The following is a 24,694-nucleotide window of genomic DNA, read 5'->3' as shown; positions in this document are numbered from 1 at the left end:
CTTCATCCTAGTATTTAGCTCCATTATTAGAGCATGGAGACAGGAAGTGAGCTTTAGAGAAGCCAAGGCTTCTGTATTATTCATCTTGCTGGGCCCTGGTAGAAAGAGAGAGTAACAAAGTGCTCAGGTTTCAGTCTGTCACTGTGTCGCTCATTCTGTGTATTCTGTGTCCAGTGTATCCATGTGAGTATGAGGGCGAGGGGAATGGAAATGGCCAGCAAGGACTGTGTGCAAGTGGCAGTCCGGGTCAGACCCTTCAATAAGGTTAGTAAAGCTAGATCATCTCAACTGCAAAGATGTAGTGAGCTGTGCTCTAATAAGTTTTTAGCTTTATGTGTTAAGAATTTATTTGGATGTCCTCCATTATGCCTGTTTGAGATGGAAGAACAGCGTAAAGCCTTTTAAAATTCAAGCTTTTTCTTATACAGAGGGAGCGGGATGCAGGCAGTCGCTGCATTATCTCAATTACCTCCAACAATATCAGTATTCAAGACCCTCGCAATCCGCAGAACAGTCGCACGTTCACTTTCGACTACACTTACTGGTCTCACAGTGGCTTTAGTAGGAATAAAGACGGTCTGTTTGTATCTGAGGAGACATGTGGGCGCTACGCTGACCAGGTAACAGTTAACAGGTTATACAGAGGATATCTCATCTTGCAAAAGCGGATGCGTCTTTGTTCATGTTTGCAAATGTGATTGGAAAAGCAGTGCGCTTTTAGAAGTTTTAAAATGTTGTATCAGTCTACAATTGCAGCTATATTTATTGTGATAGTGTAATTGTTTTTTTGAAGTCTGATTATCTGATAACAGCTGAACTAACAAAGTTCCTATTTGGTTCAATCCCTCTTTCCCTTGTGGTCATTATCAGGCGAGTGTGTTTCTGGATTTGGGGCAGGGCATCCATGATAACGCACTGCAGGGCTACAATGCCACATTACTGGCGTATGGTCAGACTGGATCTGGGAAGAGTTACTCCATGGTTGGTTATGGTCCTAACAAAGGCCTAATACCCACCCTCTGTGATAGACTGTTTCAGTCTATCAAGAGCATGCAAGATAGCAGGCAGTGTCAGGTTTGTCAATTATATTTATGCAACATCTCACTGTTTTGCCAAATTTACACTGCAAAGCTGGCTTCTGAAGTGGCATTTGGGTGTCTTTACACTGACTGGTTAAGGATGCTCAGAGCTGGCATAAATGCATTTGCACAGCAATGATAACTGTATTATTTGATACTGGTGGATCAGAGCAGGCTTAATTAAGTCTAGCTTTTCTGTATTATTTCTTTGAAAAATGTTTTTTTTAGAGGCACAGGCCTTAACTTAGCGGTGTCTTTTGAAACAGGAAAAAGGGACAAAAACTTTTGCATTAATGATAAAATTTGCTTTTGATACATATGAAATAATGCAATCATTGTTCAAGTTTGCGCTCAGTTTCTGTGAGGTTTGGCTTGGTGTGATTTAGAATTATTTTCAAAACCATACTCAAGACAATTAAAACTAGAAGGATAAATTACACCATAATGAAATAACATGTTGACAAATGTAGAAGGTTTAACATTTATTAGGATGAACACTTTTTGGTCAAAAAAGCAATTAGAATTGTTTTTGGAACTGATGCATTGACTTCATTGTCAAACCTGTTCACCAAGAAAACAAAAATTAAGTATTTTAATTGCATATAAAACTTCAATTTGGATTGCACTGTTAAACATAAACTAATGAACTTAATATGATGCATATTTGTATATCTTAAATTAAGACCTAAATATTGAAAATAATAATAAAAAAGATACATACAAAAATACTATGACCCTTAAAAATAAAAGCCTCTTTTTAAAAACAGGTATTTTTCAGCATGTTGGAAATCTACAATGAACAGGTAAGAATTCATCTTCATCTGATGCTTATGAATTCACCTTTAACTGTTTTGTATCTAACAGTTCCTAAAGTCCAGTTCCCAATTTATTTGTAATCGGTGCATCATAAGTGTACTGTGAATGAAACCGTCTGCTAAATGATGGCTAGCTGATGTTTATGTCATTATGCCATATTTTACTTGACCTTGCATGGCATCTCAACTTGTGCTCAGGTTTTAGACCTGCTATCGAAGACCAGCCGATCTGCGGGTGGTCTTCGGGTGCGAGAGGACCAGCAGAGGGGTTTCTACGTGGAGGGGCTGAGGCGGGTGCCCTGCGACTGTGCAGCACAGGTGGAGCAGCTGATGGAGCAGGGAACACGGACACGCACCACGGTGGCCACACACATGAACGCCAACAGCAGTCGCTCGCACATGCTCATCATCATCCAGCTCAAACAGGTGTCCATTCTGCTAAGCATATGGCATACTAGTCTGAAAATGTCTTTACTAGCATTGTTTACACATGGCATTAACCTGTAATCACCCATTCAGAACACAGTGTATTTACTGTGTCAAAGGATTTGGTTTACAGGTGTGTCGCACTGGCCAATTAGGGGCCTTAAACCATATAAAAAATTCTCATTTTCATTTAGTTTAAATTTATGTATTAAAAAAATGCACAACAAAATTACCTGAAATTAAAATGGAAAATAAAAATATATTAAGAAAAAAAATCTATAAAAGTATCTTAATGATACTAAAATAACACTGCTCAGTCCATGAGCTCCCACTTTATTGAGTTCTATTGATATTGTGAATGTAAATAATATATTGAGTTTTATTTTCCCAGAGATTCTATTTTCACTGTGCTTGTAGATTTTCTCAAAGGAGTGCATCACCAAACAGTCCAACATTTACCTAGTGGACTTGGCTGGTAGTGAGAGACAAAGGTCATCAGGGTCAGAGGCCGATAGGCTGAAAGAGGGCACTGCCATCAATCTCAGTTTAACTACCCTCGGAAATGTCATCAGGTTAGAAGATATATATATCAGACATTTCCAAATTTAGTCTATTGAAACGCTGTATGTCAGTCACTCTTGTTGCATACAGATGCAATGTTCTCTGTTACTGATTGTAGTGAAAATTACATAAAGAGAGTACTAATATAATAATCTGTTATGAATTATTTTTACTTTATCTGTCTATAAAGTGCTCTTGCAGACATGGCTCTTGGAAAGAAAGTAGTTCACATCCCTTATAGAGACTCTGTCCTCACCAAATTATTGCAGTCTGCTCTTGGTGGTAACAGTCGAACCGTCATGGTAAGATTCTGTAACTTTTTCTCAATTGAAACTAAACTAGAACAAGGGAGTTGTGATGTTTTAGAATGAAATAATTTGCATTGAAGTGTTTCTTGTCCTCATGCACAGATCGCAACCTTGAGCCCTGCAGATATTTGCTATGAAGAGTCTCTTTCTACTCTTCGATATGCAGAGAGGTGGGTTCTTACATTAAAAGTCACATTTAGTCATTACTGTTTATACAAATTCTCTGCTGGATATAGACCACGTTAGTTTTTTGCGTCAGGCTAATATACGTAATATATTGCACGGGACACTTTGTCGCTCTTTTCAGGGCCAAGCGGATCCAGAATAAAGCCGTGGTTAATGAAAGTCCCACAGAACGACTAGTGAAGGAACTCAAGGCAGAAAATGCAAAACTACTTCTGAGACTAAGCCGACTGGGCCAAGAAGGCCGTAAAGCTGATGATGAGACGAGTATGTAAAGTGATAGAAATACAAAGAAACTTAAAATGCAAGGTCATTTCGTGTAACTCTACCTGTTGTCTGTTGTAGAAGAGCTACGGCGATTGTTGACTCATAATGAGCTGCAGATTCGAGCCATTCAGACGTTGTGGGAACAACATCTCCAAGAGGCCCTAAAAGACTGGGAGAATCAGTATGCAACTATAACACAGGTACTCAAAGATGCTCTTTTACATGGTATGACTGTAAGATTTAAAACACTTAACTGGTTTCTAATAACAATGTCTGGGAAGATATATTTTGATCAAATGTATACACTGAATTCACTATCACTTAGCTAAATTGATAAATGTAAATGCTTTTCAAAATCATCATCTAAAGGCTTCCTGAATACAAAATATACACAATGATATTCCATGTCAAAAAGGCTTCAAAATGATACCTGATCTCAGAGAATTAATAGTTTAAACAATTAAAGATTTTACACATTTTTTCCCCCTATAAACTATAACTAATAGATTTAGTTGTTGTTGTAGGTAAAAATAACAACACTGTTATGAACAGTTCCCTTCCAGCAGTCATTCATTCTCTATCTTGGGAATCTCTTTCTGTTTTAGGAACGAAGGATGATGCAGATGCATCCGTACATAATGAACATCAATGAGGATGCTCAGCTGTCTGGCGTCGTGAAGCTCTTCATTCAGGAAGGTGAGTTCGTCTTACAGTTGTGATGTCAGACCAGTTATATCATGGGCATATTTGTGCATATTGTTTTTTTTTTTTGTTATGAGAAGGTGAATGGGATATTGGTCTGACGGACAATTCCCCCAGATCGCTCTGCATCAGGGGTTTAGGGTAAGTCAAGCATGAGAAAAATGATGTAGATTGTATCTTTTTTTATTTTAAATGTGAGCTGCTATTTAGTTTTCCTGTTTTCAGAATTCAGGACAAACATGCTGTTTTCTCAAACCAGCAAAGGAGAGTATCAATTACTCCTGTGGCCGGGTCAAAAGTCATTGTGAACGGTGGGCCAGTATCAAAGAGGATAGAGCTGCAGCATTTGGTGTGTTTTATTATGCGTACGAGCTAAATACACTTTAACGATAAATACATTTCTCAATTCATCATGATGCATATTTTTAGAATGGTGATCTGTGTGGGTTATCAAGTTATCAGTTGAGTGTTACACAACCTTTGTCTTTTTTTGATGAAGGATCGACTCGTCTTGGGTTCGAACAGCACTTACCTGTTTATTGGCTTCCCTTCGGACCGTTCAGGAGAGGACTGGAGTCGTTATGATTATGATTACTTCCAGTCTGAGCTGGCAGCGGCCGAGGGCTTCCATATTCAGTCTCTGTGTGACGATCAGGGCCACCGTACGTCACGTGTGGGGTTTGGATTTGAAATAGATTGAAATGTCATTTTTGTAAATATAGATATCTTTGTTTGGCCTAATTTAGATGCATTCAGTGTTTAGTTATTTTTTAAACTATTATAGTATTTATTAATCTTTTGAATTTGCTTTTATTTTGATATTTTTGGGTTTCATTTTAATATTGGTTTCAGTAATTTTGCTGTTTTTGTAATTTATTTATTTATTTATTTTTTAATATTTACTTTATTTTATTTGTTTAAGTTTAGGCTTTTCATCTAATGGTTATATTTTCTTTTATTTCAGCTTTATTTCAATTAATGAAAATTATTTTTAATAGTTTTAGCTAACAATAACAACCCTACAGGGCCACACCAGCCTGACCCCAGTCTACTGGCTGTGTTTTATGACTATATAAAGCTGATGCCCATGGTGACAGAAGCTAACCAAATGAGTAAAGAGTTAAAGAAGGTGAGTACAGAAAAGGCTTTTAGTATTAAATGGAGCTTTAAAAGTATTTTTGTTTTCATTTTAGTTTTTTTTAAAAATAAATTCAGACAAGGCCACGCTACTTACTATAGCACTCTGACTCCTCTATTACCTGATTCTTTTGGTTTTTGAGTGAAATAATAATTCACGCATACACACATCTGTCATTGGGCATTTTTTCAATGGCATTGTTAACTAAAAACTTATTGATGTCGTATCCACAGTACTGTATAAGCTGGTGTAAGTTCAAGGCTTTTTTATTGTAGCAAAACGTAAAAAAAGTTTGCACCTTTCAATAGTGATTCTTATTTTTTCAGGGAGTTGAATTCAAATTGGAAATCAAGAACCTGGCAATGTCAGACTCTAAGGGTCATGACCTGGAGAAAGACATTGCAGTGAGAGTGACATCTGTGGAGAGCAAACAGGTGACAAATCTGTCAGCATCTGATTTAATTACAGATAATGCCCCCCCCCCCCTTTTTTTGGAATATGCAGGACACATAAGAGCAGCGAGAAGAATGAGAACAGCAAATAGGCTCTTTCTCTGAGTACAAAAGAAAGTAGGCCTTCAAAAAGGAATGTGCCGAAATCTTGACTGCTAACCAGTGTTTGACGCAGATGTCAGCTGATGTGGTCTTCAAAGATATAATTAGATGTTTTTGAAAACATGGAACAGTGTAATTGAATAAGAGACTAATGCAATTACAGCATCAGATGTAGAGCCGAAGCACGAGGGCATTGATGTTATATTATCCCTCATCAGGCTCAAAAACATCCCGGCTCTCCCGATATTAAAAGCATAGTTTACCCCAAAATGAAAATTGAAAAATGTTGTTCCAAGCCTGTAAGAGTTTCTTTCTTCTATTGAACACAAAAGAAGATATTTTGAAGGATATTGGTAACCAAAAAGTTGCTGGTAGCCATTGACTTCCATAATATGGAAAAAAATGCTATGGAAGTCAGGTTGCCAGCAACTTTTTTGTTCAACAGAAGAAAGAAACTCTTACAGGTTTGAAAAAAAAAACCCAATTTTGTAGCATTTCATTTTATTTCTCCTAAAGTTCTCTTTTATAGTACTTAACAAGTTTTTTTTTGTTTTGCACTAAAAGCAGTCATAATTTAATTTTACATGCCTATTTTCCACCCTCTCTAAACAGGCATTTTTTGCTCCTGTGCCTTTCAGAATTGAATAAAAAACACAAGCTCTTTTATGATCTAAATTTTCATGATTTTTGTCTTGTTAGGTATGGATGTGGTCCAAAGCCAAATTTGTCAACCGTAAGTTTCTGATGGAGGAGGTGTACCAGCAGCAGGTGGTAGGAGGAGAGGGGGCAGACCGAGCTCCTCTTCCCAGGGACAGAGATCCGTTCTGGGATCCTCTGGAGCCCTTGCACCTGGGGAGCGCTCACCTGTGGCTGCAGTCTCTGGCATTCCGCATCCCTCTTGAGGAGCAGGTGGAATTGGTGGGTCCGGAAGGAACAGAGGAGGCCATACTGCAGACACAACTGGTGCCCTGCAGCCCAACAGGATTGTGGGTTACATTTCTGCAGTTAAATGTTTAAATGTGCAAATTAAATATTAGTAGTGCTATGATATTTAAACATCTTCTCCCAGGCCCCTGGGAGAAGACGACATCCTTATTGACCCGTCAGAGCTGCTTGGGAAACGACTGGACTTCCAGCTGGTTTTGGATCAGTGCTGTGGTCTACGCTGGGTTAAAGAGGTCCGGAACCGAGGCGTGCAAATCGGGTTAGTTTGAATCAGTGATGGCAGTATGAATTTGTTGGATTTTAATGGATCTAATGAAAGCTTAGTTGTGTTTTACATTTACATTTATTCATTTAGCAGACGCTTTTATCCAAAGCGACTTACAAATGAGGACAGTGGAAGCAATAAAAAAAAGAAAAAGAGCAATGCAATATAAGTGCTATAACAAGTCTCAGTTAGGTTAACACAGTACACGTAGCATGGGCTTTTAAATGATATAATAAATAAAAACAAAACAGATAGAATAAAAAAATAAAAGAGCAAGCTAGTGTTAGTGTTTACACACACACACACATACATATACACACACATACACACACAATTGCATAATAAATGAAAAGAAAGTAAAATACAAAAAGATTAGAAAGGTAGTTAGATTTTTTTTTAAAGAATAGAATTAGAATAGTGAGTGTTAAAGTTGAGGGTCAAATAAAAATGGAAGAGATGTGTTTTAAGCCGATTCTTGAAGATGGCTAAGGACTGGTCGGATTGAGTTGCGGAGGTCATTCCATCAGGAGGGAACATTTAATTTAAAAGTCCGTAAATGTGACTTTGTGCTTCTTTGGGATGGCACAATCAAGCGACGTTCACTTGCAGAATGCAAGTTTCTAGAGGGCACATAAGTCTGAAGCAACAAATTTAGGTAAATGGGTGCAGAGCCAGTGGTAGTTTTGTAGGCAAACATCAATGCCTTGAATTTTATGCGAGCAGCTATTGGAAGCCAGTGCAAATTGATAAACAGAGGTGTGACGTGTATTCTTTTTGGCTCATTAAAAATTAATCTTGCTGCCGCATTCTGGATTAATTGTAAAGATTTGATAGAACTGGCTGGAAGACCTGCCAAGAGAGCATTGCAATAGTCCAGCCTGGACAGAACAAGAGCTTGAACAAGGAGTTGTGCAGCATGTTTCGAAAGAAAGGGCTTGATCTTCTTGATGTTGAATAAAGCAAATCTGCTGGATCGGACAGTTTTAGCAATGTGGTCTGAGAAAGTCAGAATGAGTGAATGAGATTATGAGTTTTTGAATGAGTTACTGTATTTTTCGGACTATAAGTCGCACCCAAGTATAAGTCGCATCAGTCCAAAAATACGTCATGACGAGGGGGAAAAACATATACAAGTCGCACTGGACTATAAGTCGCATTTATTTAGAACCAAGAACCAAGAGAAAACATTACCGTCTACAGTCGCGAGAGGGCGCTCTATGTTTTCAGTGTAGGCTACAGGAGCAGTGAGCAGCATAGAGCGCCCTCTGGCGGCTGTAGACGGTAATGTTTTCTATTGGTTAATTTCTCTTGGTTCATGTCAAATTAATTTTAAAGAGCGACCTATAGTCCGGAAAATACGGTATGGTTGATGTGCCTAACTTGATGGTGAAATTGTGATGAAACAATGGGTTTGCTGGAATCACAAGCAGTTCTGTCTTGGCAAGGTTGAGTTGAAGGTGATGGTCCATCATTCATCAAGAAATGTCTGATAGACAAGCTGAGATGCGAGTAGCTACCATCGGATCATCAGGATGGAATGAGAGGTAGAGTTGAGTGTCATCAGCATAGCAGTGGTATGAAAAGCCATGTTTCTGAATGACAGAACCTAATGATGCCATGTAGACAGAGAAAAGAAGTGGTCCAAGAACTGAGCCCTGAGGCACCCCAGTAGTGAGATGTTGTGACTTGGACACCTCACCTCCAAGATACTTTGAAGGACCTATCTGATAGGTAAGACTCAAACTATTGAAGTGTGGTTCCTGAGATGCCTTTTGCCAGTAGGGTTGATAGGAGGATCTGGTGATTAACCATGTCAAAAGCAGCGGACAGATCAAGCAGGATAAGTACTGGAGATTTGGATTCCACTCTTGCTAGTCTTAAAGCTTTAACAACTGAGAGCAAGGCAGTCTCAGTTGAATGTCCACTTCTGAAGCCAGATTGGTTGCTGTCAAGGAGGTTGTTGTGTGTGAGAAATGTAGAGACTTGGTTGAACACAGCTCGTTCAAGTGTTTTTGCAATGAAAGGAAGAAGGGAAACTGGTCTGTAGTTCTCTAAAAGAGATGGATTGAGGTTGGGTTTTTTAAGTAGTGGAGTTATATGTGCCTGGGAACATATAACTAAATGATGAGGGAAAAACACCAGTGTGGAGGGATGTGTTGATGATGTGAGTGAGTGCAGTTACAACTGCAGGAGAAATGGCTAGAAGGAGATGAGATGGAATAGGATCAAGCGGGCAAGTAGTAGGGTGATTAGAAAGGATGAGTTTTGAGACTTCTGTCTCAGAAAGTGAAGAGAAGGATGTAAATGAGTGTATGTTTGCTGGTGATATGAGCTTGACTGATTGTGGTGTGGAAAATTTGCACTGATGTATTTAATTTTATTAATGAAAAACGTTTTAAATTAGAAATTATACTTATGCATGTCCTAAAATACATTTTTGAAAGATTATGAAAGATTCATTTATTTATAAAAGATTACTTAATTCATGTAAGATTAATTAAAAATAATACTATTAGTTATCATAAGATTAACTATCAACCAAAATAGTTTTTCAGATTCAGACTAACTGCAGTATATAAATTGTCTGATGTCATTGTTATTTTAGTGTTATGTAGTGTTAAAGCTTTTAATTTTAATTTGTTTCTTTTTAAAAATTTGTTGTGATTTTTATTTTTATTAGTTTGCTGCTATTTATTTTTAATTTAAGTTTTAGTATTATTTCTTTTAGTAATTTTAGTACTTGAGCTTATTTCAAAATTTTCTTTTAGTTTAAGATTTTCATCTAATATTTATATTTGACTTAATTTCAGCTTTATTTCCATTGAATCATTATTATTATTTTTTTTAGTTTACAGTAACACTGTGTCTGATGATTTGCATCCCTGTTGAGATTTGAAATGAAATATTATTTGAGCTCAAGAAAGAGCTCGGTGTTCTGCAGGATGCATCATCATCATCATCATCATCATCATCTTATAATATGTCCAAAATCCTGAAATCCAGATACTTCTGAAGTTGGCTTGTATACGCTTCTACGTGCTTTATGTACAGTTTTTTGGTGTTTTGTTCATGTTATGGTCCATGCCATTCTAAAATATATAAGCATTCATTTTCTTGTAATTTTACAAGAATAAATGAATAAATAATAAACTAAAATGAATAGCCTAGAGACTGAAGTTCAACTGAAGGTCTGATCTCTGTTTGACAGGTTTCAGGTGTTTGACTGCCCACAGCCTCTCTACACTCCAGCGGTGTGGCACAACGTGAACCCGCTCTTGGATCACAGAATTCAGTTCACTGCTCTGAGAACCTCTCAGGAACTGCTCAACTTCCTCCAGACCAATGCCCTGGTGCTGGAGCTGTGGGGCCTGCAGGGTAAATGTCTCTGATGCAAGAAATATTACACTACTGTTCAAATGTTTAGGGGTTGGAAAGATTTTTATGCTATTAAATGAAGTCTCACAAAGGCAGTAATATTGCAAAATATTATTATAATTTAAATTAACTGTTTTCTGTTTCACCTTATTATAAAAAGTAATTTATTTCTGCAATAGCAAAGCTGAATTTTCAGCTGACTTTACTCCAGTCTTGGGTGTCTCACATTATGACTGTGAAAACACTTGTGGAGCTTAGCGTTTGTGTGCTACATTTTTTCAGGATTCTTTAAGGATTAGAAAGTTCAAAAGAACAGCATGTATTTGAATGAGCTTGTAGCATTATAAATATACTTCCTGATAATTTAATCAGTCTGATCAGTTTAATAGGTAATTTAAAAGAAAAATCTTACCCCAAACTTTTGAAAGTAGTCTATGAGATTGAAGTAATAAAGTAATTTGATGACAGAAAATACAGAGAAGCTGTAGTACAAGATTAAATCAAAACCATTTGCCTTCAATGCATTTTTGACCTTCTCCAGTAAACATGTTTGTGTTTGTAGAAGGATGTTCTGAATTAGTCTCCAGCATGGATGGAGTGAAGATGACTCAAGAGGACAGCATAATTATTGACAAGATTAATGCATCAGAACAATTGGTATATGCATATCATAATTAAACAGACCATGTATATTATGTTTCAAATAAATGTTCATTATGTTTGTTAACACACAAAATGCTTTGCATGAGCCAGTCTACAAAACCTATTAGAGTTGCATGTGTATTTATGTTTGTTTAGACTGCAGAAACTGGAGGCTCTGACCTCAGCTCATCTCTCCGAGCCCTTCATCAGGACTTGGAACAGCTGAGAAATTCTAACGCAGCACTAAAGAAAGAAAACAGTGCTCTGAGAGAGCAACTCAACTCAGCCAGAAATGGTGACTAGTTTCGGTTAATGCACGCGGGACATTATTGCTCTGTCAAGATACTGAGGACTCATTCGGGATCAGAAACCTAGTTATTGTGTTTCCATTTTTTAACTGCTATGGGTTCTGTATTAATCAAAAAGCATGTCTGATTAATTGAAATAATCAAACCTAATTTCACAACTGATTAAAAGTTTAACATTAATATGACATTTTTAGGGCCCTATGAAATTAGTTTTATGTTTTCCCAAATTCCATTAATTTATTTCAACTTCTTTGTTGTCTGTCTTAATTTTTCTGTATTCTGTTTAAATCATTTAATTAAATTAAAAAAAAAAAAAATATGTATAATCAATTGAATATATAAAATAATATTTATTTAATCATTTAATTACATTTATACAATTATAGGGCCCTATACAATTTATTAATATTCTTTTTTCCAGAAGTTCAATGTTGTATGCTTTGATTTTTCTGGGTTCATGATTTAGTACAATTAATTCACGAAAACACTGGTAATCAAATAACGGCATACATTTAAATAATATTTTAAAATATGATCGAATTAAAATTTAACAATTAATTGTATTGCTTGGCAAAAAAAAAAAAAAAGTTCTCAACAGAAGATTACTGAATATTTTAAAACAGGAAAGAAAAAATGTGATATTCCTTAAAAAAAGTTTATTATTATTACTACTGTCACTACTTTAAAAAGAACATTTACTGTTAAGTACATACACATCTGTCATAATTTCCGGTTAAACCAAAATTTTATATTGACAGGTTGTCATGAAGACTTTGAAATGTGTATGATATGTATGAAATTTGCCAAATTCCATGACATTCTGGACCATACTATATTGTAAATCCTTTTTTTTATGAAAGGATTCCACAATTATGTTTTGCATCACAGAAATCATAAGGTCCTTCCAATACCTTATGCAGTTAATGTTAAAATAACAATCATGAAACATGCAAAAACACAAATATATTCACACAACAGCTCAGGATTTCTTCCACAAGTGGGCCACTATATTACCTAACATGCACATTGTGTTATTCTTCCTCATTTCTGCCGCAGGTGTGGAGAATAACCGCAGTCGGCAGGAACGCAGAGGCAGTCTGAGGCCCAGCTGTGATGCCGAGTTTGCCAAAGCCTTAAAAGTGTTCTACCACAGCATGACCTCTGTTAGGGGGCAACTTCAGCGGCTGCGCAGACACAAACCCAGTGTAAGTAGGCAAGTCTCAATCTATGAGTCATGCCTCTGTGTTCAGATGTGGAAGTCTTTTTGGTTGTACAAGCTTTGACTGTAATAAATGTGTTTGTCTCCATAGGAGGAATCAGACCTGCTGGGTCTCAGACTGTTTGTGGATGAACATACGTACCTCCTGAAGGACTTCTTTGAACAGCTGGAACAGTGCGTCACCACTCTCAAACAGGATGTGGCTGCCATTGTACGTCGAAAACGAGAAAAGTCTGGGATTTGGTCCTGATACGCCTATTATCTTGATTCAAGGTTGACAAAGAATTAGATTCATGAAAAAGACTTACTGTAGTATTTGCATTTTCTTTTTCTTTTACTATTAATTTTCTGATTTAGACTCTTTAGTCTTCAGAGTGCATTTAGAACAGGACACTACCTATTATTTTGACACGGTTAAATGCGTTATGTACCATATATTCATGTTTACACGTTGTGAGAATTGTTTGTTTATGGGAATATTCTGATTACTTGCTACATTTTTCAGAATGTATTCAAATAGAGTGCACTGCACTGAATATTATATCCCACAATGCAATACACTCAACCATTAAATTAATTAATTTGAAAAATTAACCACAATAGAACTATCAACCTTGACTGGAAGTTTTGACTAATTATTTGTTAGGCTGGGTATTGATACAAATTTATTCATTTGGACACATATCGGGTACAGTACATCTCAGAAAAATCTCAACTAATGCTGCAACTAAAGTCTGTTGGTACATAACTATAATATTAAAGGTTCAAATTAACAACCGATTTATATACAAACATTTAAATTGTACATTTTTGTTTTTGTATTAATAAATGTATAATTACTTCTAATCGTTTCTACTCCAATTAGTTTTTTTAAATATAAACATAAAAACTGTGGCTGTCATAACTCGTTTTCATTATGTATTTATTTAAACATACTGTACAATAAATATTGAAGAACAGGTTATGTAAATATTTTAGTATGTAATATAGTGCATGCATTTAGTAAAACTATTCATACAGACGCGTTCACTGATAGCCGTGATCATACAGTAATAGCAGCTGATTTGGGCTGATTTGCACTCAAACAGATGGTAATCATTCAGATTCATTCACATTCAACATAAAACACACTCTCACATACCAGTATAAAAAACTGTTGAAAAATAAAACAAACAAAGAAAAAGGCGACCGCTATAAGTTCCGCCTCCATCAGCTGACTGGTGCATCAGAGCTGTCACGAGCCCTCAGGAGGGAGCGCCAAAATTCAAATACACTATCTTTCGCCTATCTTTCATTCATTCTTTTTTCGTTCGATCGCCTCATTCTGTTTGTGACACTGTACGCTGCAAAACCATGCCTTTTTTTTTACTACCAAGACGCAGTTTCCGCCGTGAGTTATTACATAATGGATGCAAACAGTTCTGTCGCTGAAGAACTGAAACGTAAACAAAGGAATTATGATCCATATTACAACGTTATTGCTTCGTTGGACTAAACGTGCTCCATGAGATGTCGTTCAGTGGACCATTGCCTTCCTAACTAAACCGGGATTTACAGCTGTGGATGTGTTTATGACCCGTTATTACTACGGATCTGGTATGTACAGCCTTTCTAATGTTCATGTTTTTTATGTGTACTGCTTACACAAATGTAGCAAATACAGTCTTTATAAGCTTTCCATTGAAAAACATCGATCTGTCGTCGATGCTTGAGGCTTAGATCTTTATAATGATACATAGTTTGTCAAGATTAAATTTGTCCCGTTTCATTTAATCTATTCATAAACACTGACATGTGCAAGTTGAGTGGCTTTCAGGACGAGGGCGTCGGGGTGCAGGCTAAGAGGTTTAATATTACTATTGTTAACCAACTTTGTGACAAGTTAAGTGAGGTGTGGAGAAAAAACAACTGATAAACGAGCAGCTCATTGTTCAATGTGGGAGCGCAAGTAACATTACTGAGGAGGACATTTTTGCTCATTTTATCATCAACACCGTTTTCAATATAAACATTTGGAGATAACTTGCAACCATGTATTTATTTAAGTTGTGGTAACCGGTCCCCTGAATCAATTTTTAGAGAGTATATGATGCCTTATGTGTGTGCGCTCCAATTTGAGAGCTACTAATAAGGTTTAGTTAAGTTTTGTTCCAAGTCAATTAAAAACAGTGTTCCTGAGATTTAAGAAATTGCGGTTCATCAAAGTAAGCATCGGTTAAAATCGTGAAATTGATATTTTCAAACCAGCGCTAAATATATAGGCCTTGCATGAATAATGTCGTGACATACTGCATACTGTTTCACAGACTATGAAAGTAAACCGTATACAGCAAACAAATACTACATTTTAGTTACATGGACTACGGTTTGATATGTATTTTATTTAGTTAGAAGCAAACCAGAATAGCATTTTGCAATCTTCCAAACAACTCACAGATTCATTGGTCTCTAAAACATTTTCTATTATTTATTCTGCTACGTTTACCTGATTCACAAATATAACAACCCATCACAATGTTACAAAATTTAGTTCTTTAACAATATTTTCTTTCAACTCTGATGTGCTTTTAAATATATATATGTGTTTTTTTTAGAGATGAGAATTAGCATTTCTGTTGATGCAATGCAAGAAAAATGTCAAACTTTTCAAACTGAAACATGTTTGATCAAATGGAGGGATTTCCAGAGTGTTTGTGCCACAATCATAGTGCAGATTTCTCAGCTGTTTGAGCAGATTGCATGCCAACAAACCCGTCGAGTGTACCGTGCACAAACAAGGACGGTAAACCGGAAAACAGCAACACCGTTGAGGAAGCTTTAAATAGCAACAATAATCTCCATGCTCAAGCAAGCAAATGAATAGGTGCTTCACAAGACTGATGTTAAAGCCCTGTTTAATCTCTCACTTAAAGTACAGAGAACTGAATGCCATGTTTGTTGAGGCGGTCGACGATGGTAGTCTTGGCGAATGTCGCTCCTGGAGTGTAAACACCGCCACTGTGGAGAATCACCCAATAACATGAATTCAGAATATGCCACTTAAAGGGACCGATCACACAAAAATGAAAACTCTTACCCTTAAACTGTTCCAAACCTGTATGAGTTTCTTTCTTCTGCTGAACACAAAGGAAGAATGTTGCTAACTACACAGTTGCTGGTCCCCATTGACTTCCATTGTATTTTCTTCCATAGTCTGGAAGTCAGTGGGGACCAGCAACTGTCTGTCTACCATCATTATTCAAAATATCTTCGTTGATTTTCAACAGAAGAAATTCATACATGTTTGAAACAGCTTGAGGGTGAGAATTTTCCATTTTGGGTGAACTATCCCATTAATAATACAAACTGCTTATTTAGATTTAGTTTTGGCTGGACTCACGTTTTTGGAAGAGAATCTGATTCGTTCAACATGGTAAGGGCCGCCTGAACCATAGCGATTGGTGTGGCGACGTATCCTGCCTCTAGAAAATACCACACAAAAAAATGGATATGAGAAATATGCATTGATTCACTGCATGTTACAGCTTACCTTTGGGTTGGTTTTCCACTGTGTACTGTACCTGGTACTTTTTTTTTAGTATCGTCTCAGTTGAGGTTCCAAGTGAGCCTTAACGATACCAAAATGTGACGTAAACATGGCAGATAACTGATTGGTCAGAGAAAGTCGTCACTATGTCATTAGATTTGCAACACAAGACACCAAACCTGCTAGTATGAAATATATAGTCATCAACAATCACAGCAGTATCGTTGTTTTGCATTGCTTTTTTAAACCACCTGCTTAAAACGACCATCACATGCAACTCCCTAGACAAGGTGGCGGTGCAACTTATAACAATCAGTCTGTAATCCCAGCCACTTTGAAGCGGTACTATACTACAGTGGAAAAGCAAACTGAGCCAAAGTAAAGCGAGCTGTGCCAAGTCGTACCACACAGTGGAAAAGCAACACAATATGATTTAGATCTGAATACGGTACCTGGTCCTTTGACCAGTGTGCGGATCTTGCCGTTAGGCTTGCCCTCACTGGGGTCTGAACCTTCAGTGTAACCCTCTCCAAGAAAGATGAAATGGAAAGAGGCACCCTCCATCTGCAGATATCACATTTAAATGAATCGGATCCTAAAAAAAAAAAGAGCGCTGATGTTGACGTCGATGATAATGTGGGTATAATACCTGTTTCCTAGTTGGACCCTCTTTGGAGAAGAAACCGAATGAGAAAAACTCTGGAAACTGCAGACAAAATATGTTTAAGATCCACAAACCACAATGTAGGCCTCAAATTAAACGCAATATATTGCTTTCACAACACAATATATTGCTTTCACAACACAATATATTATGTTTTACCTTCATGAGCAGATTTCTGCCAAAGTTGAACTTTACAAGGAAAAAGAACATTAATCCAGCAAAGACAAGTTTGAAAATGTTGGAAATACCACCGACACCAACATACGCCCCGTACTGAACCTGTAAGAAACAAAAAAAAAAGTTGACTCTTGGAATATGGTGGACGGCTTGCGTATAGCAGCCATAGTAACAGTCGCTAATGAGGAATCTACGTATACATATCTATGGGTACAACCAGAGCCACTGAGAAACAGAGTTGCGACACTCCCATAGGCTTCCATAGGAACTGAGGAATGCGGAAGTAAAGTGTGTCATGGATGGAAAGGCCAATAGTTCCAGTATTGAAGCCCATGCATTTCAGTGCTTCTCAAGCACACTTGCCAGAAAGTTGAGGAAATTACAGCAGTTTCTGGCATTTTAACGCATTAGTTTACCTCTTGGAAATCTGGCTAGTTTTTATATTTTATTAAACGTGTTATACTTAATGTTTAGTTTTAGATAATAGGCACTTATGCTATATTTACAGTTCGATAACATGAGAAACCCCTTAATAGCCAGATGCTAGTTGTCATGTTTATACGTTTTTAGTCTTATGCAATCTTTCTCTCCCTGTAGTAAGTTAAATGAGTTTCAGCGCAGACCGCCCATTAAAGGAATACAAAGAGTTTCCCTGTTTTAATTTATTTAATTATTTTTTTTTAACATTTAATTATTATTTTTTTTTTTTTTTTTTTTAAATCCATATTTGCTGGCCTTTTTTGAACATTCACTCGTATTGTCTTCCTACATAAATGTCATAAAATAATACTGGGATTAGCGTAATTAATCTTATTAAATGCAACATTTAAAAAAAGCAACACTAAACTTAAACATAGTGTTTTTATTATGTCTAAATATACAATGCAAAGCATTAAATAAATAATAAAAGGTGGAAAAACCCTCATGGTGTCTTTTTTTTTTTTCAAGGACCCAAATTTCACTAATCAGTCGGTGTTGTCATTTTTCGAAAACCTCATGTGTTTACTGGTTCAGCTAGTTCAGTTTCAGTCCAGTTTAACTGTTTCAGTGTTGAGTTAAACTGACACTCACATTTTGTCCCCTTGCCACTTTTTCCAATAATTCTATGTGAAAATTATAGTGTTAATAGTCTATATGTGAGGTTGTTCATTGATATCGAACTAGTGTTATTTTATGTGCATTTTTAATTTTTTTTTTTTTTTTCACTTTAATTCAGTTTTAGTAATTTTAGTACTAATATAACATTTATATTTTGTTACTCGCACAGTTTGGTTTCAATTTAAAGACTTAATGACTTACCGGAGACTCGTTGAGTTCTTCATTTAAGTAGCGCTGGGTCCTTTTAACCACTGATGGGTCAGAACCCATGAAGGGAATTGCATATTGCTGCAGCTCATTACTATAAAAGAGTGTGCCCCTGTAAACAGAAGAGACATGAGCACATTCATATTTCACAATATTACTGGTTTGACTATATTTTTATTCTAAAGTGCCCCTATTATGCCATTTCAAATATGCCTTTATTGTAGTCTGTAATGTAGCTGTATATGATTGTAAACTATCTGCAAAGTTGTGAAGCCGAAAGTGCATGATAAATAAAGAATCGAATCGACTCTGCACAGCCTAAACAAGTCGTCAGTAATGTGAATTCCACTTCCACGACGGCTACACGCAACAGTGTAACATAAATGCATAATGCCCGTCTATGTTCAACGTTGGCCAGCTGCAAAGGACTTCACCTGCCCTAAAACACTGTATCTTGTTCGTGTGTTAAACATCATGTCGAGAAGATGCTGTGAAAGTACATTTTTTTCTTTTCACTTCCGAATGATAAGGCTGCAAACTAAGAATCAGTGGTTAAAATTCTGCGCTCCATGTGGTACAACCCGAATTCCGGAAAAGTTGGGACGTTTTTTAAATTTTAATAAAATGAAAACTAAAGGAATTTCAAATCACATGAGCCAATATTTTATTCACAATAGAACATAGATAACGTAGCAAATGTTTAAACTGAGAAATTTTACACTTTTATCCACTTAATTAGCTCATTTAAAATTTAATGCCTGCTACAGGTCTCAAAAAAGTTGGCACGGGGGCAACAAATGGCTAAAAGAGCAAGCAGTTTTGAAAAGATTCAGCTGGGAGAACATCTAGTGATTAATTAAGTTAATTGATATCAGGTCTGTAACATGATTAGCTATAAAAGCTTTGTCTTTGAGAAGCAGAGTCTCTCAGAAGTAAAGATGGGCAGAGGCTCTCCAATCTGTGAAAGACTGCGTAAACAAATTGTGGAAAACTTTAAAAACAATGTTCCTCAACGTCAAATTGCAAAGGCTTTGCAAATCTCATCATCTACAGTGCATAACATCATCAAAAGATTCAGAGAAACTGGAGAAATCTCTGTGCGTAAGGGACAAGGCCGGAGACCTTTATTGGATGCCCGTGGTCTTCGGGCTCTCAGACGACACTGCATCACTCATCGGCATGATTGTGTCAATGACATTACTAAATGGGCCCAGGAATACTTTCAGAAACCACTGTCGGTAAACACAATCCGCCGTGCCATCAGCAGATGCCAACTAAAGCGCTATCATGCAAAAAGAAAGCCATATGTGAACATGGTCCAGAAGCGCCGTCGTGTCCTGTGGGCCAAGGCTCATTTAAAATGGACTATTTCAAAGTGGAATAGTGTTTTATGGTCAGACGAGTCCAAATTTGACATTCTTGTTGGAAATCACGGACGCCGTGTCCTCCGGGCTAAAGAGGAGGGAGACCTTCCAGCATGTTATCAGCGTTCAGTTCAAAAGCCAGCATCTCTGATGGTATGGTGGTGCATAAGTGCATACGCTATGGGCAGCTTGCATGTTTTGGAAGGCTCTGTGAATGCTGAAAGGTATATAAAGGTTTTAGAGCAACATATGCTTCCCTCCAAACAACGTCTATTTCAGGGAAGGCCTTGTTTATTTCAGCAGGACAATGCAAAACCACATACTGCAGCTATAACAACAGCATGGCTTCGTCGTAGAAGAGTCCGGGTGCTAACCTGGCCTGCCTGCAGTCCAGATCTTTCACCTATAGAGAACATTTGGCGCATCATTAAACGAAAAATACGTCAAAGACGACCACGAACTCTTCAGCAGCTGGAAATCTATATAAGGCAAGAATGGGACCAAATTCCAACAGCAAAACTCCAGCAACTCATAGCCTCAATGCCCAGACGTCTTCAAACTGTTTTGAAAAGAAAAGGAGATGCTACACCATGGTAAACATGCCCCGTCCCAACTATTTTGAGACCTGTAGCAGAAATCAAAATTGAAAAGAACTCATTTTGTGCATAAAATTGTAAACTTTCTCAGTTTAAACATTTGCTATGTTATCTATGTTCTATTGTGAATAAAATATTGGCTCATGTGATTTGAAAGTCTTTTAGTTTTCATTTTATTAAAATTTAAAAAACGTCCCAACTTTTCCGGAATTCGGGTTGTAGACCAATCACTACAGACTGGGCCATCTGACCAATCAGAGCAGAGTAAGCTCATGGAAAGGAGGGGTATAGAAACACTGAACTGCTTTGAATGAATTGTTTGAGAATAATTGGAAAATGAGGTGATATTTAATACATATTTTGAGAAAACGGAAGGGTTTTTTGACCTTGCAAGCATGTAAAACCAATTGTAAGAGACTCTCAAATGGAAAAACAAATGGAATGGAAATGGAATGAAAAATCATGAAAAAACATTATAAATGGACTTCTTTCAAATTCTAATGGTTGTCATACACACCTCCTTTTAATTTTAGCCCCCACCACTGGGAGAGGCTTGTGACCGAACTTCTTCCTGAGGCTACGCAACTTGTTGCTGTCGGCTAAGCCATAGATGGCCGACTGCCAGGTGCCATCATGGATGCAGCCTCCCTACGAGCACAGACCAGAATGTGGCTCAGCTGACACTTAAACACAGAGGCTTTTTAAAAATATTGAGTATTGAGGTTCAAAAATAAGAGCACCAACCTCTGGCCCTGCACTCGCAGTCAAAAAGCTCTCAATTGATGTTAGGGTCCCTGTTAATGGAATAATTTTTTTATATATTAATACGCAACTCAGAATATAATTCCTATAATATAATAAATTATATAATAATTACATGACAAACATACCTTTAAACTGGTCCCTGGTGTAAATGACACCAATGTCTGCAGGAATGGAGTCAAAACCACAGCTTCCCAGAATGTAGACGCCTTTTTCAGCAGCCTGGTCATGATAGTTCAGCTGCATACTCTCCAGGAACTGCAGTAAATAGAACATAAACAACATTGAATTCCATATTTTGGGTTTGCACTCAAACCAAAATAATGCCCAAGTCAACATTAAATCAAACTGATTCAATTTGCTTTACACATTCCTGAATCCTGGCCTTACAATTCATCATATTAGTACTACGAACATGTCTTCACGTTTGACTCAGGAAAGTCACATTATGGAAGTTTTGTGAATATATATTGAGAATATGTTGACTTTAAGGTCGCGTGTCCACCAAAACGTTTTTAGCCAGCTGAAAACACCCAGATGTGAGCACAGCATTTTTTTTTCTTCAGTTGAGACACTGTGGTTTCTATGATAAGGCATATCCATTAAGTAATATATGACAGACGCATCACAAATTAAAATGTTTCTCCAAGCCTTATTTTTTATAACAATAATATGGTAGTCAATTCCATCTGGTAAAGACATAACTACTCTGAGACAAGCAATATTAAAAAAAAGCATCACTCCCTTTGAAAACAATTGAAAACTTCAGGAAAAAATGCTTTGGTGGACACGCGGCTTAATATTGTTAATACCTGTTATGATCAATGCCCATTTACGGTTTTAGTGTAATTTTGATTGTGATAATGAAAAAAGAACAAAGTGTCAGGAAAAAGCACCTGTGGTTCTCCCGAGATATCGATGCAGTGTGTTCCGTTCTCCACACAAGACTTGACAACAGGTTCACCAAAAAATCTGTACTGCAGAGAGCAAAAGTCAATGGAATGAAAAGTGTATTGTGACCGACCCTCAATACAAGATCATCTGATGTTCAATGTACAAATGTGATAATCTTGTTTGAAGGACAGTATTGCATAACCGCATATAGTCACCTAGTTACTAGCCTGATGTAACAAGCTGGGTAAACATTGCAAAAAGTAATTTATCAATAGCCTGATGTTTTATGACTTATCATATATACATATATATATATATAATGCAGCTCATATATAATGGATTCTGTGTGCTACAGCCTTGCATACTTACAGGCCCCACACAGCTGAGCACAATAACAGCCTGTTTGCACATGGCAACCAATGAATCTGGATCGCTGACATCTGCGATGAGAATATCTACCTCAGACTTCAGCTCCGGCTTACCTGAGAACAAACATTTTAAACATGACTGCTGTTATGATATTGCTTCTACATTGCAATTATGCAAACCATGCTGGGTTATGTCTCATATTTAATGCAAACTGGTGAGACTGTTAATTTTATTAGATTATGCTTTACTGCATAAATGCAAAACGGTCTATGCCAAACTCTGTGTCATAAATAATTCAGTTGGTCCACTAAGATCAAATGACTTTCACAACAGGCAGTCCTAAATAGTCCTTTCTTTATTCAGTGACCCTTCTGGCTAAATGAATCTTTATTGAATACTAAATATAACTCTAAGCAAATGTTCTGCTTAAGCACACCCATTCAAAGCTACACGATTAAAGGCATTGAATATGTCACTGGAATATAATTTTCCATCAGCTGTTGAGGATTAATTAAACCGTCCCTGAAGATCATCATGACCAAAGAGCCTATTGTTAAAAAAAATGCATGTACATTATCCAAGCTAAACAATGCAGTGCATGTACCACACAGAGGCATTTATCATGTCAAAGAAGACAAGTATCAACCAATAAAGAAAATTGGTTCACTGTCAGTTGCCACAATGTAAGTCAAAGTCAAGTGGAATCCAATATAGTTGGGTCAGTGCAACCCTTCGAACTCTTTCACAGCTCCTACAGTCTGTAATGCTTCCTTTTGTACTTCTGCTAAAAGCATAACTTTTAAAATGCATATATTTTCAGTGTCATTCTGCTCAAATATCCTGGAACGCTTAAAAAAGACGCAAAAGTCAGTAAAGATCTGAAAAAATGCGAACAAAATTTACATCTGCTGAGTATTCAGAGGTCAAATGAACAGTTTCCAAACTTTGTTTGCTACGGTTGTGGAATGCACTTAAATATCTACTAGAACTCTTAGCAATTTAACTGTTAAAATATTTAAATATCATGCAACATTTTAACTTCTATTTTAATAATTGTATGTGCTTTTGTCACACTGTTTATATTATCTGTTTTAATTACAGGTAATAATTTATATACAGTTTTTCATTGTAATTTTAGTTAGGTAATTTAAATGTCTCAAACTTTCAGTTGTCTGAATATCTGTTTCGTTTAGTTTAAGAAAATAAACCTGTCACAAGAGTCATACTAGTTTTAGGAAAACGCAAAATGAATATATATCAGACATAAATGCATGCAGTTCACTAGAATTAAATGTAGACATCAAGCATATTTAGCCAAATTCAAGGAGACTTGACGCACTGAGAGCTCCGGCGGCCTGCTCCACAACTTTCTCCAGCTTGGCTCTGTTCCTCCCGGCCACGGCCCATTTCAGGTTCCCCTTGGGACCCTCGGACGTTGTACGGGCCACCTCCTCCACCACGAACTGTCCCGTGAAACCAGAAGCGCCAAAGATGACGATGTGGTAGGGTCTGCTGGATGAAGTGCTGAACGCCGCCATAGCGCTGCCAAACTGTTGATCGTCCGGACTGACACTGACTGAAGAGACGGACTGACAGATGAGCGACTCACTTCCGTAGCGAGCGGCTAACGCCTGCAACTCAGCCGTTCATTGAAGAGCGTCATCGGTGTGCAGCTTTATATGCGCACCGTCTGAAATTATAAATAAATTGGGGGAGGCATATGGATGCCCAGTGGGGGATTCGTAAAAAAAATATTTACAGATTTAGAGGTTGTTGTAACCACAAAACTACGCAGAATCAAGTAAATGTAGTTTGTGTTGAGAAAATAAAAATTGCGTCGATTGTACGCATACAGTACATCCAGAACACAACCGTCAAATCATCTTGTTTTTGATTGGTCTACTCTGTTTGTGGGCGGAACGGGGTTTGGGATAAGAGGATTCTTCTTAGGATTACAGTATGATGTTTGTGATTTTATGAAACAACGATTTTAACGTACTAGTGCATTTTTTATTATTTTACAATTTATAATTTTTTAAATGAACTAATATAATAAAAAAAGTTAATAGACTCAAATATACACATTCTTTTTATTGTTAATGTTGTTCTACATTATATTTAGAACAAGATTCTTAAAATTGCAGTAAAATTAATTATTATTATTGTATTTTTAAACATGATTAATATATGTATAGCACATTAACATTATTAACACATGTAACATTAATTACATAATTATTATTGTCATAT

At 36.9% G+C, this 24,694-nt stretch overlaps 2 protein-coding genes across 2 annotated transcripts; one reads left to right on the top strand and one right to left on the bottom strand.

The window, feature by feature from the left end:
- Positions 1-189: 189 nt before the first annotated feature.
- kif28 (kinesin family member 28) lies at positions 190-13,784 on the top strand. Its single transcript, XM_059519524.1, has 23 exons — positions 190-264; positions 414-620; positions 871-1,074; positions 1,847-1,882; positions 2,093-2,320; positions 2,738-2,892; positions 3,072-3,183; positions 3,292-3,359; positions 3,497-3,639; positions 3,718-3,839; positions 4,245-4,335; positions 4,422-4,482; positions 4,567-4,690; positions 4,841-5,003; positions 5,367-5,470; positions 5,806-5,913; positions 6,733-7,019; positions 7,103-7,237; positions 10,452-10,618; positions 11,181-11,275; positions 11,417-11,555; positions 12,625-12,773; positions 12,879-13,784. Exons 1-23 carry the CDS (start codon positions 190-192, stop codon positions 13,035-13,037), a joined length of 3,132 nt encoding a protein of 1,043 aa, XP_059375507.1. The 3' UTR covers positions 13,038-13,784.
- Positions 13,785-15,482: 1,698 nt separating this feature from the next.
- Positions 15,483-24,072, bottom strand: LOC132111363 (saccharopine dehydrogenase-like oxidoreductase). The gene is made up of 12 exons (XM_059518585.1): positions 23,784-24,072; positions 22,445-22,557; positions 22,078-22,158; positions 21,310-21,439; positions 21,164-21,213; positions 20,937-21,067; positions 18,454-18,571; positions 17,137-17,256; positions 16,963-17,019; positions 16,766-16,877; positions 16,167-16,248; positions 15,483-15,784 (listed from the first exon to the last, which is right to left on the bottom strand). The coding sequence occupies exons 1-12, from the start codon at positions 23,980-23,982 to the stop codon at positions 15,694-15,696; spliced, it is 1,284 nt and encodes a 427-aa protein (XP_059374568.1). The 5' UTR covers positions 23,983-24,072; the 3' UTR covers positions 15,483-15,693.
- Positions 24,073-24,694: the final 622 nt, after the last annotated feature.

Source organism: Carassius carassius, chromosome 31 (genome assembly GCF_963082965.1).
Source record: "Carassius carassius chromosome 31, fCarCar2.1, whole genome shotgun sequence".
NCBI lineage: Eukaryota > Metazoa > Chordata > Actinopteri > Cypriniformes > Cyprinidae > Carassius > Carassius carassius.
This window is presented reverse-complemented; position numbering and strand designations above follow the sequence as displayed.